The sequence below is a fragment of the Camellia sinensis genome, chromosome 2 (genome assembly GCF_055761805.1).
Source record: "Camellia sinensis isolate YWXY chromosome 2, ASM5576180v1, whole genome shotgun sequence".
In the NCBI taxonomy this organism is placed as follows: Eukaryota; Viridiplantae; Streptophyta; class Magnoliopsida; order Ericales; family Theaceae; genus Camellia; species Camellia sinensis.
This window is the reverse complement of record NC_138962.1, coordinates 99,584,838-99,603,532: the sequence shown is the minus strand read 5'-3', so window position 1 is coordinate 99,603,532 and position 18,695 is coordinate 99,584,838. Positions and strand designations below refer to the sequence as shown.

The following is an 18,695-nucleotide window of genomic DNA, read 5'->3' as shown; positions in this document are numbered from 1 at the left end:
CATATGAAAGAAGTCCTGAGCCTTGTTTTAAGTCCCTGGATGCACATCTTCATTTGTAGGTGGTTAGGTTGCTGATTTATTAGAATTTAACTTTCTTCTACTATGTGCCACATGGCCTAATTGATTGTTCACGTGGTATTCACTTTTCAAGAGCATTCTTGAGAGAGTATGTTTTGTTACTTGATCGTATAAATGATGTAGAAGCGCAATTACTTGAACAAAGTCTGATTCTGAGTTCAGTTTAGTAGATGTTCCCAGGAAAAAAATGCTAGTTTGGACCTTGGAATATAATACCTACCAAAATAAATAAATAAATAACTGTGGAGTCAAGTATAAAATTGTCTAAGGAAAAAAGACATAAATACATATATCTGGACATACATAATATACCTGCACCATGTATATATATATATATATATATATTCAAAGCCTTAAACTCATATCTCATCTAATTTCATCCCATAACTGTCGTATAGTCTGAGAATATTATTACTCATTCTATGGCCATCAACTTTTATGTGGGAAAAAAAAAAAAAAAATCAAATATCAAAAAACTAGTCCCAAAGCTTCAATCTTATTATGGACTTGGACTTGTGGAATGATTCTTCTGCAACATAGAGATTGCTATAGTGCTGAAGGGCCTCCTGTTTATTATGGTTATATGGCGAGTTAAAGCACTCTCAAGCTGAAATTAGAGCAGTTTGTTCAACTCTCTAAGAATAGACTCAGTTTTTTTAATTTTTGGATTCATTTCTCAACCCTTGAGAACATGTTACTATTCGAATTTTCAGAAGTTCGAAGAATCTGCTTGATATTCCCAAGTCTCATCTAAAAATTAAAGAATTTGAAAAGTATTCGCAATTCAATTTCGGGACTGCAGGAGGACAATGATCTGAACCTGTAGGATCCAAGAACATCTTCGACTTCTTTGAGAGTATCTTCATCCCAAAGGGGGATACAAAACAAGACCTCACATTATTATCCAGATATTCAACTCTGCAAGTAATAATTGTTCAGAGGTTTGCAACTTTGAAACTCTTAAGTTGTGTTTGGATAAGGGATATTTGTGGAGGGAAAGTAAAAGAATTATGTCCAGTGGCAGAGCTACAAAAATACAAAAAATATACTGAATTTTCGTATTTTTTGTTATATTTTCGGTATTTAGTGATTTTTTTTTTTTAAATTTACAAATATTATACTTTTTAAGTGTATTTATGTTAGGTGTGTCTAAAAATTTTTTAAAAAAATTATTTATAATATTAAAAAAATTAATTGAAAATAAAAAATACGAAAAATAAAAAAATAGATTTTTCTGAAAAGTATTTTCTGAAAACCAAAACTAAACAAGCTGAACTACTCCTTGATTTGAAATTAATGCATCAATTGCTGAAGTCAAGTGTGAAAAAGGAGACAATTTGTTTGGCTGGTTGGGTGAGTAATTGAATTCTAAGGCTTTGTTTGTCATGATTTAAAAAAATTAAAAAGTCAAAAAGTTACTATCCTATTTAAGTCACATCATCTTATTTAAATCACATCACATCTCTAACAGATCATTTCAAACTCAACTTATATTTCATAAAAAGTCAAAAAATATATTTATTTAGATCATTCCAAACCACCCCTAAATGAAAAAAAGTTGACAATTTTAGACGTTTTTCTTGAAACAAAATGGTAAAATTATTAATTAAATTTTAATAAACCATTAGATGAAGTGACTAATAAATTATTGAAACAGAACACTGGAATTACAAGGCTCAAATCTAGAGAAGTCACTAACTTTTAAATATTTAATTTTTCAAAAATCTGATTATTATAGAGGCACTTATGATGGAATATATATAATTAGTGAGCGATCATACTCTTACATTTGTACCTAATCCATAAAAGTACTAGAAAAATGATTTACAAAAGAAGGAAAAATAAAAAATAAAAAAATCGAAGGAGAATGAAATTCAGCAATATTAAACATTAGGGTTAATTACACTAATAGTCCCTATAGTTTAGTGCTTGTGTCACTTTGGTCCCTGACTTTTTAATTGTGACATTTGATCGTAAATTTTGAATCTTGTTCCAAATAAGGACAATTGAAAATATCATTAAATTTTTCAAGAGTAAAATCGTCAATTTGATAAAATATAAACTAATTTGACAAAAATAAATGTCAAAAAAAATATTTTAAATTTTTTAAAAATTATTTTTATCCACCAATGATAAAATTATGTAAAATTAATAAAAATTACATAATTAATTTTTTTAAATTAATTTTACATGATCATTATCCAAACACATAATAAAAATTAATTTATTAAAAAAAATAAATAAATGTCTAAAAGATTTATCAATTTTACATAATTTTATTTTTAGTAGGTAGAAATAATTTTTAAAAATTCAAAAATATTTGTTTGACATTTATTTTTGTCAAATTAGTTTATATTTTATCAAATTGACAATTTTACCCTTGAAAAATGTAATAATATCTTCAATTGTTCTTATTTGAAACAAGATTCAAAATTCATGATCAAATTTATCACAATTAAAAAGTCAAGGCGCAAACTATAGGGACTATTTATGTAATTTGCCCAAAACATTATTCATAAAAGAGGGTGGCCCCTCTCTCTCTATTCCTATCCCTTCGTAATCACAGCCACCAATCAAAATGTAATGTTGACCATGTAGCACAATCTTCAACAACTACTCACTTGCAGAGCTTCTTTAAACTGTTTGTTTTTGATGAGTTTCTGACTTTTCAGATCCTTTACAATTCCAAAGTTGTTTGAAGTTTGCAGAGTTTCAGTCTGTTTTTGATCTCTGTATTGCTTCGTTTCTTACCTTTCATATCTTTTATCTGCCAAAGTTGTTCCAAGTTTGTAGAGGTAGCAATGAGATGAGACTCCATTATTATTATTGACTTCTTTTTTCTTCATACCCCTTCTTTCACCAATTCCTCATTTTGACTCAATTTCTTACCTTTACCACCAAAGTTTGTTCCAAGTTTGTAGAGGTTCTTCAGTCTATTCTTGATATCTGTATTGCTTGGTTTCATTACCTTTCCTTCTTTCAGAACAAACACCATGGATGTATTTGGGATCTTTATCTCTCCATTTGTGCAAGCCATGGTTGATAAATTGTCCTCTTATTTAATCAACTTAGTGAGCACAGCGGAAGTTGGCACTAGCATCCAGAATCTGAAGAAGGCATTAGAGGATTTAGAGACTCTGTTGGCTGATGCAGAGAACAAACAAGTGTACGACAAGGATATCAAAAATTGGCTAGAAGAGGTTCAACCTTTGGCTTACGATGCAGATGACTTATTGGATGATTTTGCCACTGAAGCTCTCGAAAGGAAGCTAATGGCGGAGGAGACGACAATGGGAAGAAGATCAGCTAAGTTTCCACGCCTCTCTTCTATTGTTCCATTCAATTTAAAAAATGGGTCTAAGCTAAATGAGATTACTAGTCAATTACAAGAAGTTGCTACAAAAGGAAAAGATCTTGGTTTAGATAAAAGACTTGTTGGGAGGATGTCTACAGGTCTATGGCAGAGATCACAAACTACATGTTTGAAGGAGCCTCACATTCATGGCAGAGATGAAGACATGAAGCAAATTATCGAATTGCTACTTGGGGATGCACCTACTGCAAAAAGGTTTGATGTAATTCCTATTGTAGGCATGGGTGGGATCGGCAAGACTACACTAGCTCAGCACATTTACAATCACGACCGAGTGGAAAATCATTTCAATCTAAAGGCATGGGTATGTGTGTCTGATGACTTCGAAGTTATGAGAATAACAAAGGCAATTCTTGAGTCATTCACTCACAGTTCATTTAATTTTAGTAACTTAAATGAGGTTCAAGTTCAACTTAGCAAAAGGTTGGCAGGGGAAAAGTTTTTGCTTGTCCTAGATGATGTGTGGGACTACGGACGTGATGGGTGGAATTTGTTACAATCCCCATTTAGAGCTGGAGCACTTGGAAGTAAAATCATTGTGACAACTCGAGACAGAGGTGTTGCAAAGCAGATGGGAATGGATAAATATCACAATTTGCAGAACTTATCATATGGTGATTGCTGGTTAATCTTTTCCCAACATGCATTTCAGAACAGAAATATTGAGGAATACCAAGAATTGGAATCAATTGGTAAGAAAATTGTTGAGAACAGGTGCAGAGGCTTACCCTTGGCAGCGAGGGCCCTTGGCAGCTTATTATGCTGTAAACAAGAAGAACATGAATGGAAAGAGATACTAAACAACAATATATGGAATGAGGAAAGTGGCATTCTCACAGCGTTGAAATTGAGCTACCTTCATCTCCCTGTCCATTTGAAGAGGTGCTTTTCCTACTGTGCAATTATCCCAAAGGACTACGAATTCATGGAGGAGGAATTAGTCTTGCTATGGATGGCTGAGGGTTTAATTGAGGAACCAAACGGTGGAGACCAAATGGAATATTTAGGCCGCAAGTATTTTCACGAATTGGTGTCAAGATCATTTTTTCAACCGTCAAGTGGTAACAAATCGCAATTCATAATGCATGACCTCATTAATGATTTGGCTCAAGATGTCGCAGGGAACAAATGTTTTAGGTTGGAGAATTATTTGGAGTATGGCAGGCATAACAAGATTTCGAAAAAAGCTCGACATTCATCATACGTTGGTAGCCATTATGACGGAATCAAAAAATTTAAAGTTTTTGATGATGCCAAATGCTTACGAACATTCTTACAGTTTTTTCCACCGAGTATGTATACATCGAGGTACTTGTTTCATGATTTGTTGCCAAAGTTAAAATGCTTACGTGAGTTGCGTTTACATTGTTATCACATGGATGAACTACCAAATTCCATTGGAAATCTAAAGCATCTACGATACCTTGACGTATCCCATTCTAATATTCAAAAGTTACCTGAGTCGGTGGTAACTCTCTACAATTTACAAGTCTTGTTTTTGAAATTTTGTGGACTACTTCGGAAGTTGCCTCTAAACATGGGAAGGCTAGTAAACTTGTGCCATTTTGACATGACTGGCGTGGATATTTCATCATCAGAAAAGATGTCACTACATATAGGTAAATTAACTAATCTCCAAACGTTGTCAAATTTTATAGTGGGTAAAGATTGTGGGCGTAAAATAGGAGAGCTGAAAAACTTATCACACATTCGAGGGGCAATACACATATCAAGAATGGAGAATGTCAGTGGTGTTAAGGATGCAATGGATGCCAATTTAATGTCTAAGGAGGAGTTAAAAGAGTTATCACTAGAATGGGATGAATCTCACCGTTCACTGAATGACATAGTTGAGAGGAATGTGCTTGACGTGATGAGGCCTTTCAAATTGTTGGAACGACTCACCATCAGTGGGTATGGCGGTACAAAATTTCCAAACTGGGTTGGAGATGTTTCATTCTCCAAAATGGTGTTCATGCGATTAAAAGGTAGCAAATGTTGCAGATCTTTGCCACCACTTGGACAACTACCCTTGCTTAAAGACCTTTACATTGGAGGAATGAGTGCAATAGAGCGCTTGGGTTGTGAGTTCTATGGGCAGCAGTGTTGTGCCAAACCTTTCCCCTCTCTAGAGAGACTGAGCTTTGAGTTTATGCCAGAATGGGAGGATTGGTCTGCTTTTGAAACAGAGGGAGTTCAGCCTTTCCGTCATCTCAGTGAGCTTTCCATCATAAATTGTCCCAAACTTGTTGGAAGATTACCAAATGATCTTCCTTGTCTCAATTCTCTCAAAATTGATGGTTGTCCGCAGTTGTTGATTGATGTTTCGAGCCTCGTTCAGCCATCACTTGCATCCTTGTCAATGAATAATGTTATGCTCCCAAGCCTTCCAGCACTCTTAGGGACGAAGAACACGATTGAACTTGGTTCCCTCACCTTGGATGTTAGCCGTGTCACAGTTCCCGACTCCCTCTGTGATCCAAGCACAATTGATGAAGAGTTACTGGCTACTGAAATGTCTAAGCATTTGACTTCAATAACTGCTTTGAGCATTTTTCATGTTGAAAAATTGGCGTTCCTACCAACATGGTTTACTCGAGATTTGATGGGACTCGAGAAATTGGAGATTGGTAACTGCGAAGAACTCATAACATTGTGGCAGAATAAGGTGGGAATACAAGTATGTCTCCCTTCCCTCTGCCATTTAAAGATTTCTCATTGCCCCAAACTTGTTTTCTTGTTTGAAGAAGAGCAAGAAAATGGAGGAGAAGGTTTGAAAAAGCAGCAACATGAGAGGCTGCCTTGCATGACGAGACTCGAGTATTTAACAATTGAAAAGTGTGGAATGCTGAAGAAACTGCCACAAGATCTGCACACATACACATCTCTTGGGGTGCTTAGAATTGACGGTTGTGCAAGTCTGATCTCTTTTCCAATGAAAGGTTTGCCATCTATGCTGAGAGAACTTGGGGTTTCAGGGTGTGATGCTTTGGAGTCCCTACCCGAGTTGATGACACTCAATAATCTGCAAGAGTTGCAGGTTTCTAGGTGTAAATCACTCACATATTTATTGTCAAGAGGTGGGCTACCATCCACACTAAAACAACTTCGGATTGATTCGTGTAAAAATCTGGAGTCAATTTTTGCAGAGGAAGGGATCAAAATTGATTGTCCATCTCTTGAAAATATTGAAATTTGGGGTTGCAGGAGTCTCAAATCTTTACCTGAAGCCAATAATCTCAAGAATCTCAGTGAATTGGAGATATGCGGTTGTTCTAATCTGGAGCCCCCGTCACTTGGTGGTCGTGATGAGAACAACAACATCAACCAACTCACTTGGCTTCAAAAGCTGTGTTTAGTTAATTGCAGAGCAAGAATGGTCTCCTACTTTGTCAAGGAAGGGAGTTTCCCCACCCACATCACTTTACTTCAAATCGGGAATTTGAGAGTGGACGACGTGGGTCAACTTCCAGTTCCGCCTCCATCTCCATTAGAGTGGGGTTTGCACAAACTCTCTTCTCTTACAAGACTCAACCTTCATGGCGGAGGTTGGCCGAGCGGAGATACGGTGTCCTTTCCAGAAGAAGGGATGTTCCTGCCCACCTCTCTCATCACTTTGTCCATCTCTTGGTTCCCAAATCTGGAAAGACTCTCTTATGAGAAGTTTCAAAACCTTACCTCTCTCGAAACACTTCATATCTTGTTTTGCCCTAAGCTCGCGTCCTTTCCAAAGGAAGGGTTGCCTCCCTCTCTTTTGCATCTATCGATCTACGATTGTCCTAAGCTTGCCTCTCTCCCTCTCTTTCCAGAACAAGGCTTCCCTCCCTCGCTTTTGTCACTGGTGATCAAACCATGTAATCCAATACTGAAACAGAAGTGTGAAAAGGGGAAAAAATATTGGCCCATCATCCAATACATTCCTAAAGTAGATTTCGAAGCATAAGCAGCCACCTGCAAGGTACAAACAAACAAATTCAAAATATGTCCTACCATTTTTATTTATTTATTTATATTCTCATTACCAATTTCAGATTTTTATCACAACTGAGGATTTATTTATATTTGCATCCTCTACCATTATAATACAAAAATAAAAAAAGTACAATTAAAAATAATAAATTTAAAATTTAAAATTTGATCTTATACATATCAAATAAGTTGTTTGAGTTTAACATTTAAATTTTTATCAAACAATTTTTCAACTTACAAACAAGCAAACACAAAATCTGTCATACCTATATTAGAGCATGTATATATTTTATATATTAAATTATTAAATATATAATTATATTCTAAAAATTATTTTTTTTCTATTTAGTTAGTTGTAATATATTTGTTAAAATATGAATTTTTGTTGGAGATTGATATCAACTACAAATTGTCTTTATTAAGTATAAATAAATATTATGTAAATATAAAGTACTATAATAAGTTTGAGTTATTTTTCTTTTATTTCTTTAAGATTTATATGCTTGAGAGATTCTATCTCAGTTGAAAGCAAGTTTATTCCTAAAAATGAACGAGTTTCTTGCTAGTTTCTTATTTGAAAGCGTGGAATTGTGTTTCTTAAGAAGCATTACCAAATTAAGAGTTTCTTGCTACTATGGTCTAGTCAACTCAAATTGATCATTTTGTGGCTTCAACTACATCTCCACATCAACTCTTCTATTTTTCACCTGTATCAACACACAACAATGTTTTTACGTTCATTCCTTTTTCTTTTCCTTTCAAATATTTCTTTTTCCTTTTTTTTATCTATATACCTCTAAATGGATGAATTTCATTCTCATTTTTATTTTATTTTTACCCTGACTCTACTACAGGCATGTAGTCGTGACTTTGAATACTATGCTCTTTTTGTTGTTCAGCTTGTAAAAGTTTATTTTTCTATATTTTCTCAATTTTCTGTGAAAAAATATAGAAAATATGCCTTGTTTGGTTTAGCTTTGAAAACAATTTTTGAGAGCTCAAAACCCAAAATTTGTTTGGTTTACAATTTTTCCAAAATTGTTTTCAATCACTTTTTCTATCTCATATTCTCTTCTCTCACATCCTGCACATCAATCAACTACTTTTTCTTTCACACCCATCTATTCAACTATAAAAAAATTTCAAATCATTCCAAACTACAAACCTACAAAACTAATTTCAATATATACAACCAAATAAATTTTCAAATTTTGAAAACTCTTTTCAATTTTATCTTTCAAAACTAAACCAAACGCAGCCTTTGTGGATAGTTTAAATGGTGAAACCCACTAACTATTGTTGTTATCACCCTTTTGTTCTCCAGGGCTTTGTTGTTGTGGAAACAAACTTTAGGATGTATTCATACTTACTGTCTAAGCTGCATTGCAAGATTTTGTGCCTCTTTTCAAGGTATGCCAGAATTATTCTTGGTAAAGACTGGCTGCTCTGATTTAACTCAATGCTTTTTGGCTTTGGAGAGAGCTACAATTTTGAATTCAATAGGTCACTATTTTTTGAGTTTGAGTTGTCATGAGTTTTTTTTTTTTAATTTCTTTTCAGAATATATTCATATACTATTGTCCAGTCATGGTAAAAGCTCTCATAAGTAACAAAGGAGTAAGAAATATATGAAGAAAATTGAGAATAAAGTCCTTTCCTGAGACTACAATTGTAAACGCCTCCCTACTGCACATTGTCATGCAAGACTTTTGATCATTAAGGCTTCCATGCCTTGCAAGAAGGGAAATTTTTTTAATATCAAGTTGTATTTTTTAACCATCCTACTTGCATGCTGGACTACATTTGACAGTTACAAAGCCACACATAATCTTGTCAAAATCCATGTGCGCAATCTGTTCTAGTAGTTGGAGGGATTTAGGCTTCCTTTATTAAATGGGAGTTGAGAAGCCATCTACCCTACTTGGAGTATTATTTAGAATTCAAATACTGGGCAAATATTTTAAAAAATATAGGAAACTATTAGAAATTGGTATACCGTATAGAGTTTTTGTGTTTGTTTGTTTAAATTTACATGTTGATTTGTTTAGACTTGTCATGAAGTGGGCAATATGGAAAACAATAAGAATAAAACATAAAGGGAAGTTCATCTAATGATAACAAATAGTTCTCTAATGTTTGATAAAATCAGGTTCTTTTCCGGATGGGGTTGACCAAAGACTGAAGTGTCTTAGCAAACACTAGAGAGAAATCCTCGCTACTTTGCCATTCCAAAAATCTTCCGGCAAACTCCAAAACATGAAATATTAAAAAATGTTTGGAATGAGAGTCTTAGCTTTAGATATCTTTATTCTACTAGATCATAGGATATTTAAAAAATAGTCGATTACACTGTACAAGCTTGGTGCCACATTAGGAAGATATTGCTTATAGTTTGTATTTCCCTAAATGCTATTCATCAGTGAAGGGATAAGCTTGTCATTCATCAATGAAGGGACCAGTTTTGGCTTGAAAATGTAGGGTAGAATATCAGCTTCCAAATCTCATACTGTTTCTGAATTTACTAAAGAAAACTTGTATAATGCTTTCAAAAATGGTATTACAACAGAACATGCAAGTATTAATTCCTACTTGTTTGTAATTTTTAATCTTATCTTTTGAGACCAAACTTTTTCTTAGCTACTCTAACAGGTAAAACATGAAATAATTAAGCTAAAAAAAATGAAAGGACTTCCAAGTAATGATAGTTAATGAAATGATAAAATTTGGCCCTTTACTTGTGGTTTCCTTTAAAAGAGCTTGAGCTTGGTTGCAATTTCAATTTATTTTTTGTTAAGCAAATTTGCTTGCCTTCTAGGATATAACTCATTTCCACTACAATTGTGTTCATGTATATTACTTCAAACATCTTATCAACTTATGGATTTGTTTCCATATCTTGCAGTAAGTTTTTGAGGATGCTTGCAACTTTGCTGGAGAATATGGGGGTTTGTTATGGAAAGATTCAAGGTAGATGGCAAAGAAGGCAGAAATACTAGTGCACATCTGAGAATTCCCGCGTGATCAAAGGCAATAGAAAGCACGGAATAGGAAAGAAAGAAGCAGAGAAGAGAGAAATTGTACATAGTTGCTTTTTGGCTGCTTAGCTTGGTGGGATGGGATTTTAATAAAGCTCTTTGAGCTAAGCAAGGTTGGCAGTTGCTTACTATCCAAATTCAAATTTTCTTGAAGCTAGTTTGAGGAGTAACCCATTGACATTGTTTAGAGGAGTATTTAGAGTGCAAAGTCTTTTTTGGAGGCTGTACTGCACTGGCATATTGGGAATGGAAGGTCTATGAAGATTTGGAAAAATATATGGATTCCAAGGCCTTACTCTTACAAAACTATTTCTGTTGCAAAATTCCTGCATGCTGATGCTAAGGTTTGCTCTCTCATTTATGAAGTTTTCATCAGACAGTGCTTTTTTTGGATTTTGAAGTTGAGTTGATATGTAAAATCCCTCTTTGCCCAAGGCTTGCTTATGATATACTGGTTTGGCGCTTTACTAAAAATGGCCTTTTTTTCTGTTTAGTTGGCATATCATTTGGAGATGGTTTTGTGAAGTAGAGAAACACAGGTCAGGTCAGATGCTGGGAGTTTTGGAAGGGCATTTTCAAAAAAGATTTGGTTGCTGAAATTTCTGAATAAAGCGAAAATCTTTGCACGGAAAACATGTTCGAACATCCTTCATGTTCAATCAAAGTTGAGGAGGTGCAAATTAATTCAATTCAATGACTGTTATTTCCCTTTTGCTGCTGAAGTTTGGTCTTTAAGCCCTCTTTACTCTATTCTAACTATGCCCTGCTTAAAATTTTCTATTCTTGATCTAGGAGTTTAGCCAACAGATGGCTGTATCGCCTTTGGGATTATTCTTTTTTCATTTGCTGGAGTATTTGGAACAATCACAATGATTGGGTTTTTTGCTAGGTACGTGGCTGATTACTTACAAGGTTATAACAATACATAGCTCAAGGTGGCGACTCTTGTTCAGCAAAAACATGTTTCTGTTGGGAAAATGGTTTATAACCATGAGGTTTTGCTAAATTTGGAGCCAAAATTAAGTGGAACCCACTTATTATTTTTGGTCAATCCAAAGGCAAAGTTGTTCATAGCTATGTGAAGATAAATATTATGTATTTGGTTGGTGAAAACCATTTATGGGTGAATGAGAAATCGACACCAAAGTGAGCCATTGGAAATGACTCATGTTGTGGGTTCCTAGAGGGGCTTGGGCCCTAAGGGCACCCAAGTTTTGTAGAGGGGGAGGACCTAGACAAAGGTAACCCTAACTGGTGACCACCATACCCACTGGCTCAAATCTGGGTTGGGTCAAGGTCGTGCGTTGGGTCAAAAGATATTTGTGTATATACTTTTTGCAGAGAATTTTTTAATTATTTTTTTCAAATTTCCCTCCAGTTTTATTTCTTCTTCTTCTTGTTGAACAGGCGTGTCTGTTTAGATTCAAACAAAAAGTTTTCAATGGCAACCCTTTGCCATTGTTGCATTGGTTCAGACCTCTCCGAACAGGTTTCTAACAGCCTATATAAAGGCAATCCATTTCCAAAATTTATTAATTCAGTTCCATCCTGTTTTTTGTCCTTTCTTGCAGTATTCTTCATATTAGTTTTTGAGAGAATTAAGAGAGTTACAGAACATAGGTTTTGATTTGCTGTGCAGAATTGAGTGTAGTGCTGCTTCAATATTGCGAAGATCATTGTATCTTGGGAGATTGATGCCATCATACCACAAGCACTTGTACGACGGCGAATCTATCTCAATGACAAAGTGTCATACACTCAACTTGATTATCAACTTTGTTAAATCTATTTTCGGTACATAAATTCTGTAAGAAAATTAATTTTATTTGTTTGATTCGTTTATGTTTTTCTTATTGTACACAGAAGATTGTTCTAACAGTTTCCAATTGTGAAATATATTTTTCTGTATTTTCTGAGTGTTTTGTGAAGAAAATAATAGGAAGGATATGTGGACAGTTTAAATCGTGAAATCTACTAACTATTTTTGTTATTACCTTTTTGTTCTAAAGGGCTTGTTGTTGTGGAAACAAACTTTTGGATGTATTCATAATCATTGCCTACACTGCATTGCAAGATTTTGCACGCACTTCTCAAGGTACTTTGGATGCTCTGATTTAAATTAAGGCTTCTTGTCTTTGTAGAAAACTACAACTTTAAATGGAATGGGTTGCTATTTTATGAATTATAGAAATGTCATGAGGTTTTTTATTGAATATATTGATTTACTTTTATCTAGTCATGGTGAAAAATCTCGTATATGATAAAGGAATAAGAGATATATCAAACAAATTGACAAGGAATTTCTTTCCACAGACCACAATTGAAAATCCTCCCTAAGACACACACTTAGGCAAGACTTCTGATAATTTAGACTTCCACGCCTTTACAAGAAGCTAAACTTTGTATAATATCACGTTGTGTTTTTAAACCTTTCTCCTTGCATGCTAGACAACATTTGACAATTATGAAGCCACCTAGTTTGGCCTACAACACACTTTTTGTTTAATGTATTCTTATTGAGTTTTTTTTCTTCTTCAAAATTACATGTTGATTTGTTTAAACTTGTTGGGGAGTGGGCGATATGACAAAGAAAAAGAAGAAATCAAAAGGGGAAATTTGTTTAATAGTAATAAATGGCCTCTAAATCTTTGATAAAAATGGGTTTCTTTTCCAGATAATGGGGTTGACCGAAGACCAACATCTTACACACTGAAGAGAAATCCGTGGTTACTTTGTCACTCCGGAATTCTTTGGCAAACTCCAAAACATGACATGGTAAAAAATGTTTGGAATGAGAGACTTTCCCTTTAGATATATTTATTCTGCTAGATTGTTAGATATTATATATATATATATAAATTGAAGTCATTGTCATTTACCATTTTCTAGCTTGGTGCCAAATTAGGAAGCCGTTGCTCATTGTTTGTATTCGTCTAAATTCTATTCCTATATTTGCCATTCATTGATGGAAAAATCAATTTTTGTGCTAAAAATGCAGGGTAGAATATCAACTTCCAAATCTTATTGTAGCTACAATTACAAAGAAACCTTGTATAATGCTTTCAAAAATGGCATTATGGAAAAATAGACAAGTATCGATGCCAAGTTGTGTAACACTTTGAGACTCTTATTATTGTACTAGTAGGATTGCTCGACACTCTTATTATTGTACTTGGAGCCTCTTTGGTTCATCTTGGAATATTGATTGAGGTGGTATCATAATGGTAAAGTAGGATTGAACCAAAAACATTGATTCAGATAATTGTCCTATGAGCAGTCTTCACTCTTTTGCCTTTTTTTCTTTCCACACTTTGAATCTGAATGTGAGGCTAGAACCATTGGAAAGCTCATTACGGGACTTTGATTTAGACACAAGAACGACCAAAAATGGAGTCCGAATGACGGAGTTATGCCCATTTGAAATTTGAGTAATTGTGTTAGAAGTAAGTCCGCTCAAGCAAACTTTTGACCGCTCGAGCGGTTTTTTGCGAATTTTAGAGATTCTAGGAACTTTCTTTCACTGCTCGAGCCAAGCTTTGACCACTCGAGTGGTCTGTTTGAAATCTGGCACTTTAAAGTCACTTTTGGCCCACACTTTTCATTCTTTTTTCCTTTCTTCTCTCCCTTTCCTCCATACCCAAAACCCTAGACCTCCAAATCTTGATTTCATCCATTTTTCACCAAGAATCCACCATAGATCTTGTAGTAAAGGTGAAGAACAAGAGAAGATCAACATTTTAACTGATTAGATTGCGTTTTCTTCAAGGTTTTTCTTTAGGTTTGCATCTTCTTGTCTTCATTCTTGAGGTAGGGGTACTTTTAACTTGATATATTTGTGATTTGAGATATATATGTGATATTTTCTTAGTTATAATAATGTATGAGATGATTTTGTGATAAAAAGTGGGTTTGTTGAATAACAAGGGGTTTTCCTCCATATTTTGGAAAAGTTTATGCATATCCTTCTTGATTATTGTTAGAAATGGTGAATATTGACTCCTTATGTGTAAAGGAGGGGAAAGCCCAATTTTTTCAAAAACCCTAGTCTTCAAATTTGATTTAATAATGGGTTTGGCCAAATTGACTCTTAAATCTTAAAATTGGGTGAAGGATTATGGAAATGGTGTTAAGATATGAGATTTTTGAAGCTCTGAGTATATGTATTGAGATTGATAAATGTTGAGATTGGAGAAATCTTTTGGTTGTTGATATTATTAATGTTGTTGTGGATTAAACAAATCTTAGAGAAAATTTATTGAAAACTCTTGCATCATGTGCATCATAATTTCTCTTGTGATCCTAAAATTTTGTGGATGATTGGAAAGTATTAGAAGGGGGGGTAAATAGCATATGAGTCTAGGTAGTTGAGTCGGGTTTTGGTAATGGGTTCTGTGTTGTATGTGGTACCCGCGCGAGAGTTAAGGTCCCCAATTGCCCTGTCTTGTGCATATCGCCAGACGAATGTGGGAAAGGTTTTTGGGTGTCTACGAGCTTGCCGTTTATAGAGTCGGCGAATGTGGAAAAACTTGATTTTGGGTGTCCACGAGCCTGCCGTTTATAGAGTCAGTGAATGTGGAAAAGCTGAATTTTGGTTGCCCATAAGCCCGCCATTTTAGGAGTCGGCGAAAGTGAAGAGGGAAGGTTTTGGGTACCTATCGCCCCGCCATTTTTAGAGTTGGCAAATGTGGGAATATTTTTTGTTTATAAATCTATATATGTATGTATGGTTTTGCAGCTCTTGCTTGAGACGTCATAGCGTATTTACCACCCCATGTTTGTAGACGAGACTTTGAATGTAAATCATGCATTGAACATTTTTGGTTTTAAAAGAGAAAATATGGATTTCATCCTAACAAGTCAATGGCATGATTATATGCATCTCGATTATTTATATGTCTTGTTAATAGTATTTCCTACTGGGCATTAGCTCACCCCAACTAACAACATTTTAGGAATTGATGGTGTGACTCCACCCAAGTGACAAGGCAGTGAAAATTTTGAATGGAGCACGTGGGCTCATTGGATGTTATTTGTTGAAGCTCCGAGCTAATGTGTGCTGGGACTGAATGTCCAACCTTTTGCGTAACCAAGGGGTTTCCCTTAAAACTTGTACGCCATTAGGGCACCTTTACTTTTGATTTCTTTAATTTTGTGAACTATAACTTGTATCGTGAACGTAAGATGTAATAGTTTAATATAGTTCAATGAGAATGAGATTTACTTAATGAGAGATAATATTTTTCTTAAAGCATTATCTTATGAGAAATGGATTTATTTGATGGAAACCGGTGAATAATTAATTAAAAATTGACTATATAAAGGTTTATAATTTTTGGGGCGTTACAAGTTATCTATGACTTCATGTTATCTTTTGAGACCTTTTAAGAAATTATGTCGTCTTTTAACAGATAGAGTAGCTAAGACTTTACAATAATAGCTAATGAAATCATAAACTTTGGTCCTTTACTTGTGTTTTTCTTTAAAAGAGCTTGAGCTTGGTTGCTAATTTTATTAACCAAATTCTCTTACCTTTTTTGGATGTTTTGTCATAGGACACAACTATGCCCTTGCAAGTGCATGGAACTCTCTTGCTTGCAGCCTTGGTTACTTTGAAAAGTTAGCAGGTATGTTTTGTTTGAAATAGGAAATGGGTATGCTCTAAGAAGCACATACACGGACACATGACATGACACTAACACGCAAACATACAAATTTTCAAAAACTACAGGACACAACACATTGGGGACACGTGCAAAACATATAATTTTTTACATTTGTTATATGTTATATTTTTAAATATTTAGTATGTATTTTATGTCAAATATTTAATTTATCAAATTTATCAACCTTAGATATGTTTTTTTAATAAACAAAATTAAATCTTTTTTTTTTTTTTTTTGAAAAAAATAATCCTCAACGTGTTCTTAGAGTGTCCTCAGCGTGTCCCTAACGTGTTCTCAGAGTGTTCTTAATGTGTACTTAGCGTGTCCCAACGTGTCCACAACGTGTCCCAAGTGTCCCAGCATGTACGACGCTTTCCAGCGTATCAACACCTGTATATGACCTCCGAGGAGGTGTTTGTGCTTCATAGTATGCTTTATTTGTTTTGTATTCTTTTTTTGATAAATAGTTTTCTTTTCTTTTCTTTTTTTTATTTGGGTGGTTTTTGTTTTTGTTTTCTTGGTATGTATGTTTGCATGTGTGTGTGGATAGGTGTGAGGTGGGAGTAGTTGATAATAAACAAAGTTTTTTAAGTTATAATTAATGGTGAAATCTTGCTTCTTTTTTTTGCTGATTAATGTGAAATCTTGCTTTCTTTGAAAGCCCTGAATGGGATGCTCTAACCTACTGGAATGTGGATGACTTGGATGGTTATATAGGACTAACTTTATGACTTATATGTAATATGTGGATATGGCTGCTCAAATACCATGAGTTCCACTTAATATATTTTTACGTTTTCTATATTCTCTAAGGCGTAGAACGAAGTATAAAATGCAGCCCCAATTTTTGTTCTTATATAAATCTAGCCATAATTTTTTTGTTATCTACATGGGCCAAAAAAAAAATTATTGTTTGTTTGTTTGTTCTATTAGAATATAATTTGCTTCTTTGAAATTTGAACCTTTGTATTTGTAGATAATTTCTTTTCATCTATAGAAAGCACATCCTCGTGTTGCAAAAAGAATGCCATGTTAAGTCCCATCAAATGGGGTCGGTTATACTCGACTCTATCAAAGGTCATATCGTTAGTCAAATTAAGGAGATTTATATTTCTATTTACTACTCTAGCCCACGTCAATCTAGGTCTACCCCGTCCCCTAACATTTCTATCTCGGTCTACCCCGTCCCCACGTCACTACATCGTATCTCTTTACTATTGCCTCTGTTGGTCTCCATTGTATATGCCCAAACCATCTCAATCTATGCTCTCTCAACTTATTTTTTATCGATACTACTCCTACCCATTATCAAATATACTCATTCCTAATTCTGTCTTTCCTAGTCTTGCCATACATCCACCTTAACATCTTCATTTCAGCAACACTCATCTTATCTACATGTTGTTTCTTAGTTGCCCAACATTCCGTCCCATACAATATCGCTGGTCTAATAGCCGTTCTATAGAACTTTCCTTTTGGTCTAGTGGGTACTCGTTTATCGCAGAGTACTCCAGATGCGCTCCTCCACTTAAACCACCCCGCTTTAATTCCATGGACTATATCCGCTCTAATCTCCCTAGCCGTTGTGATAATCTATCCTAAATAACGAAAATGTTCACTATTAAGTAGTTCTTGGTTCTCAATCTTCAGTTCTCTACTTCCATTGTTATTGTTACTAAAATTACACTCCATGAACTCTATCTTAGTTCGGCTTATCCTAAATCCTTTACATTTAAGTGCTTCTCTCCAAGTCTCCAACTTAGTGTGAACTCATTCTCTAGTCTTATCTACTAACACGATATCATCTACAAAAAGCATACACTACAGCACATCATCCTGAATATTTCTTTTCAACTCATCTATAACTAAAGCAAAAAGATAAGGACTTAAGGTTGATCCTTGGTGTAACCTTACAATAATTGGAAATTCATTTGTCTCTCCAGCAGGTGATCTAATAGTGGTCATCACACCGTCATACATGTCCCTAATTACATCAATGTAATATGTTGTCACCCCATTCTTCTCTAACACCCACCAGAAAGAATGCCCTCTGTATCAAAATATGTTTCTAATCAAGTTTACATTTTTCTCAATATTTAGATACATTTGCAAACCAAAATATTGCTGATTCTATTTAGATTCAATATTTAGTACATGTTAGCTCCTAGTGAAAAGTGAATTTGGTTATGTTGTTTTTGTGAATCATCAAGTTCTTAAAGATATATATCTTGTTTTTCAAATGATTAAAGTTAGAATGTATAGTGAAGCAATTTAGGGTCTGGGTTTAGGTGGAAGAAGAAGAGATAAGAGAATAGAGAATTTTTTATTTATTTTTGTTTTTTTTATATATATCTAGAATGAATCTATTGATTACATCAACAAAATATATATACAAACCCTAACCTAGTGATATGACCATCGTACCCTCAACTTAAAGTAAATATTAACAGAAAAACAATAAAATAGAAAATAATAACTATTCTAACACTCTCCCTTAAGCTGGAACATAGAGATCAAACATGCCCAGCTTGGTAGATAAACGATGAAATAAAGACCAAGCCAAAGGCTTAGAGAGAA

At 34.4% G+C, this 18,695-nt stretch overlaps 1 protein-coding gene across 15 annotated transcripts in view; it reads left to right on the top strand.

Annotated features, from left to right (window-relative positions):
* Positions 1-2,651: 2,651 nt before the first annotated feature.
* Positions 2,652-18,695, top strand: part of LOC145789342 (putative disease resistance RPP13-like protein 1) — a 29,481-nt gene continuing 13,437 nt past the window's right edge. For 6 of the 15 annotated variants that reach the window (XM_082915255.1, XM_082915256.1, XM_082915252.1 and 3 more), the window contains exons 1-10: positions 2,652-7,409; positions 8,745-8,830; positions 10,323-10,799; positions 10,950-11,128; positions 11,248-11,344; positions 11,863-11,944; positions 12,095-12,262; positions 12,465-12,550; positions 13,130-13,230; positions 16,008-16,079. In XM_082915255.1, coding sequence (XP_082771381.1) covers positions 3,072-7,394 — 4,323 coding nt within the window. In that variant the 5' untranslated portion in view covers positions 2,652-3,071 and the 3' untranslated portion in view covers positions 7,395-7,409; positions 8,745-8,830; positions 10,323-10,799; ... (5 more) ...; positions 13,130-13,230; positions 16,008-16,079. Of the gene's footprint in view, positions 7,410-8,744; positions 8,831-10,322; positions 10,800-10,949; positions 11,129-11,247; positions 11,345-11,862; positions 11,945-12,075; positions 12,263-12,464; positions 12,551-13,129; positions 13,231-16,007; positions 16,080-18,695 lie in introns of all 15 variants that reach the window. The other 9 variants (XM_082915249.1, XM_082915254.1, XM_082915259.1 and 6 more) reach the window with 8 other exon arrangements.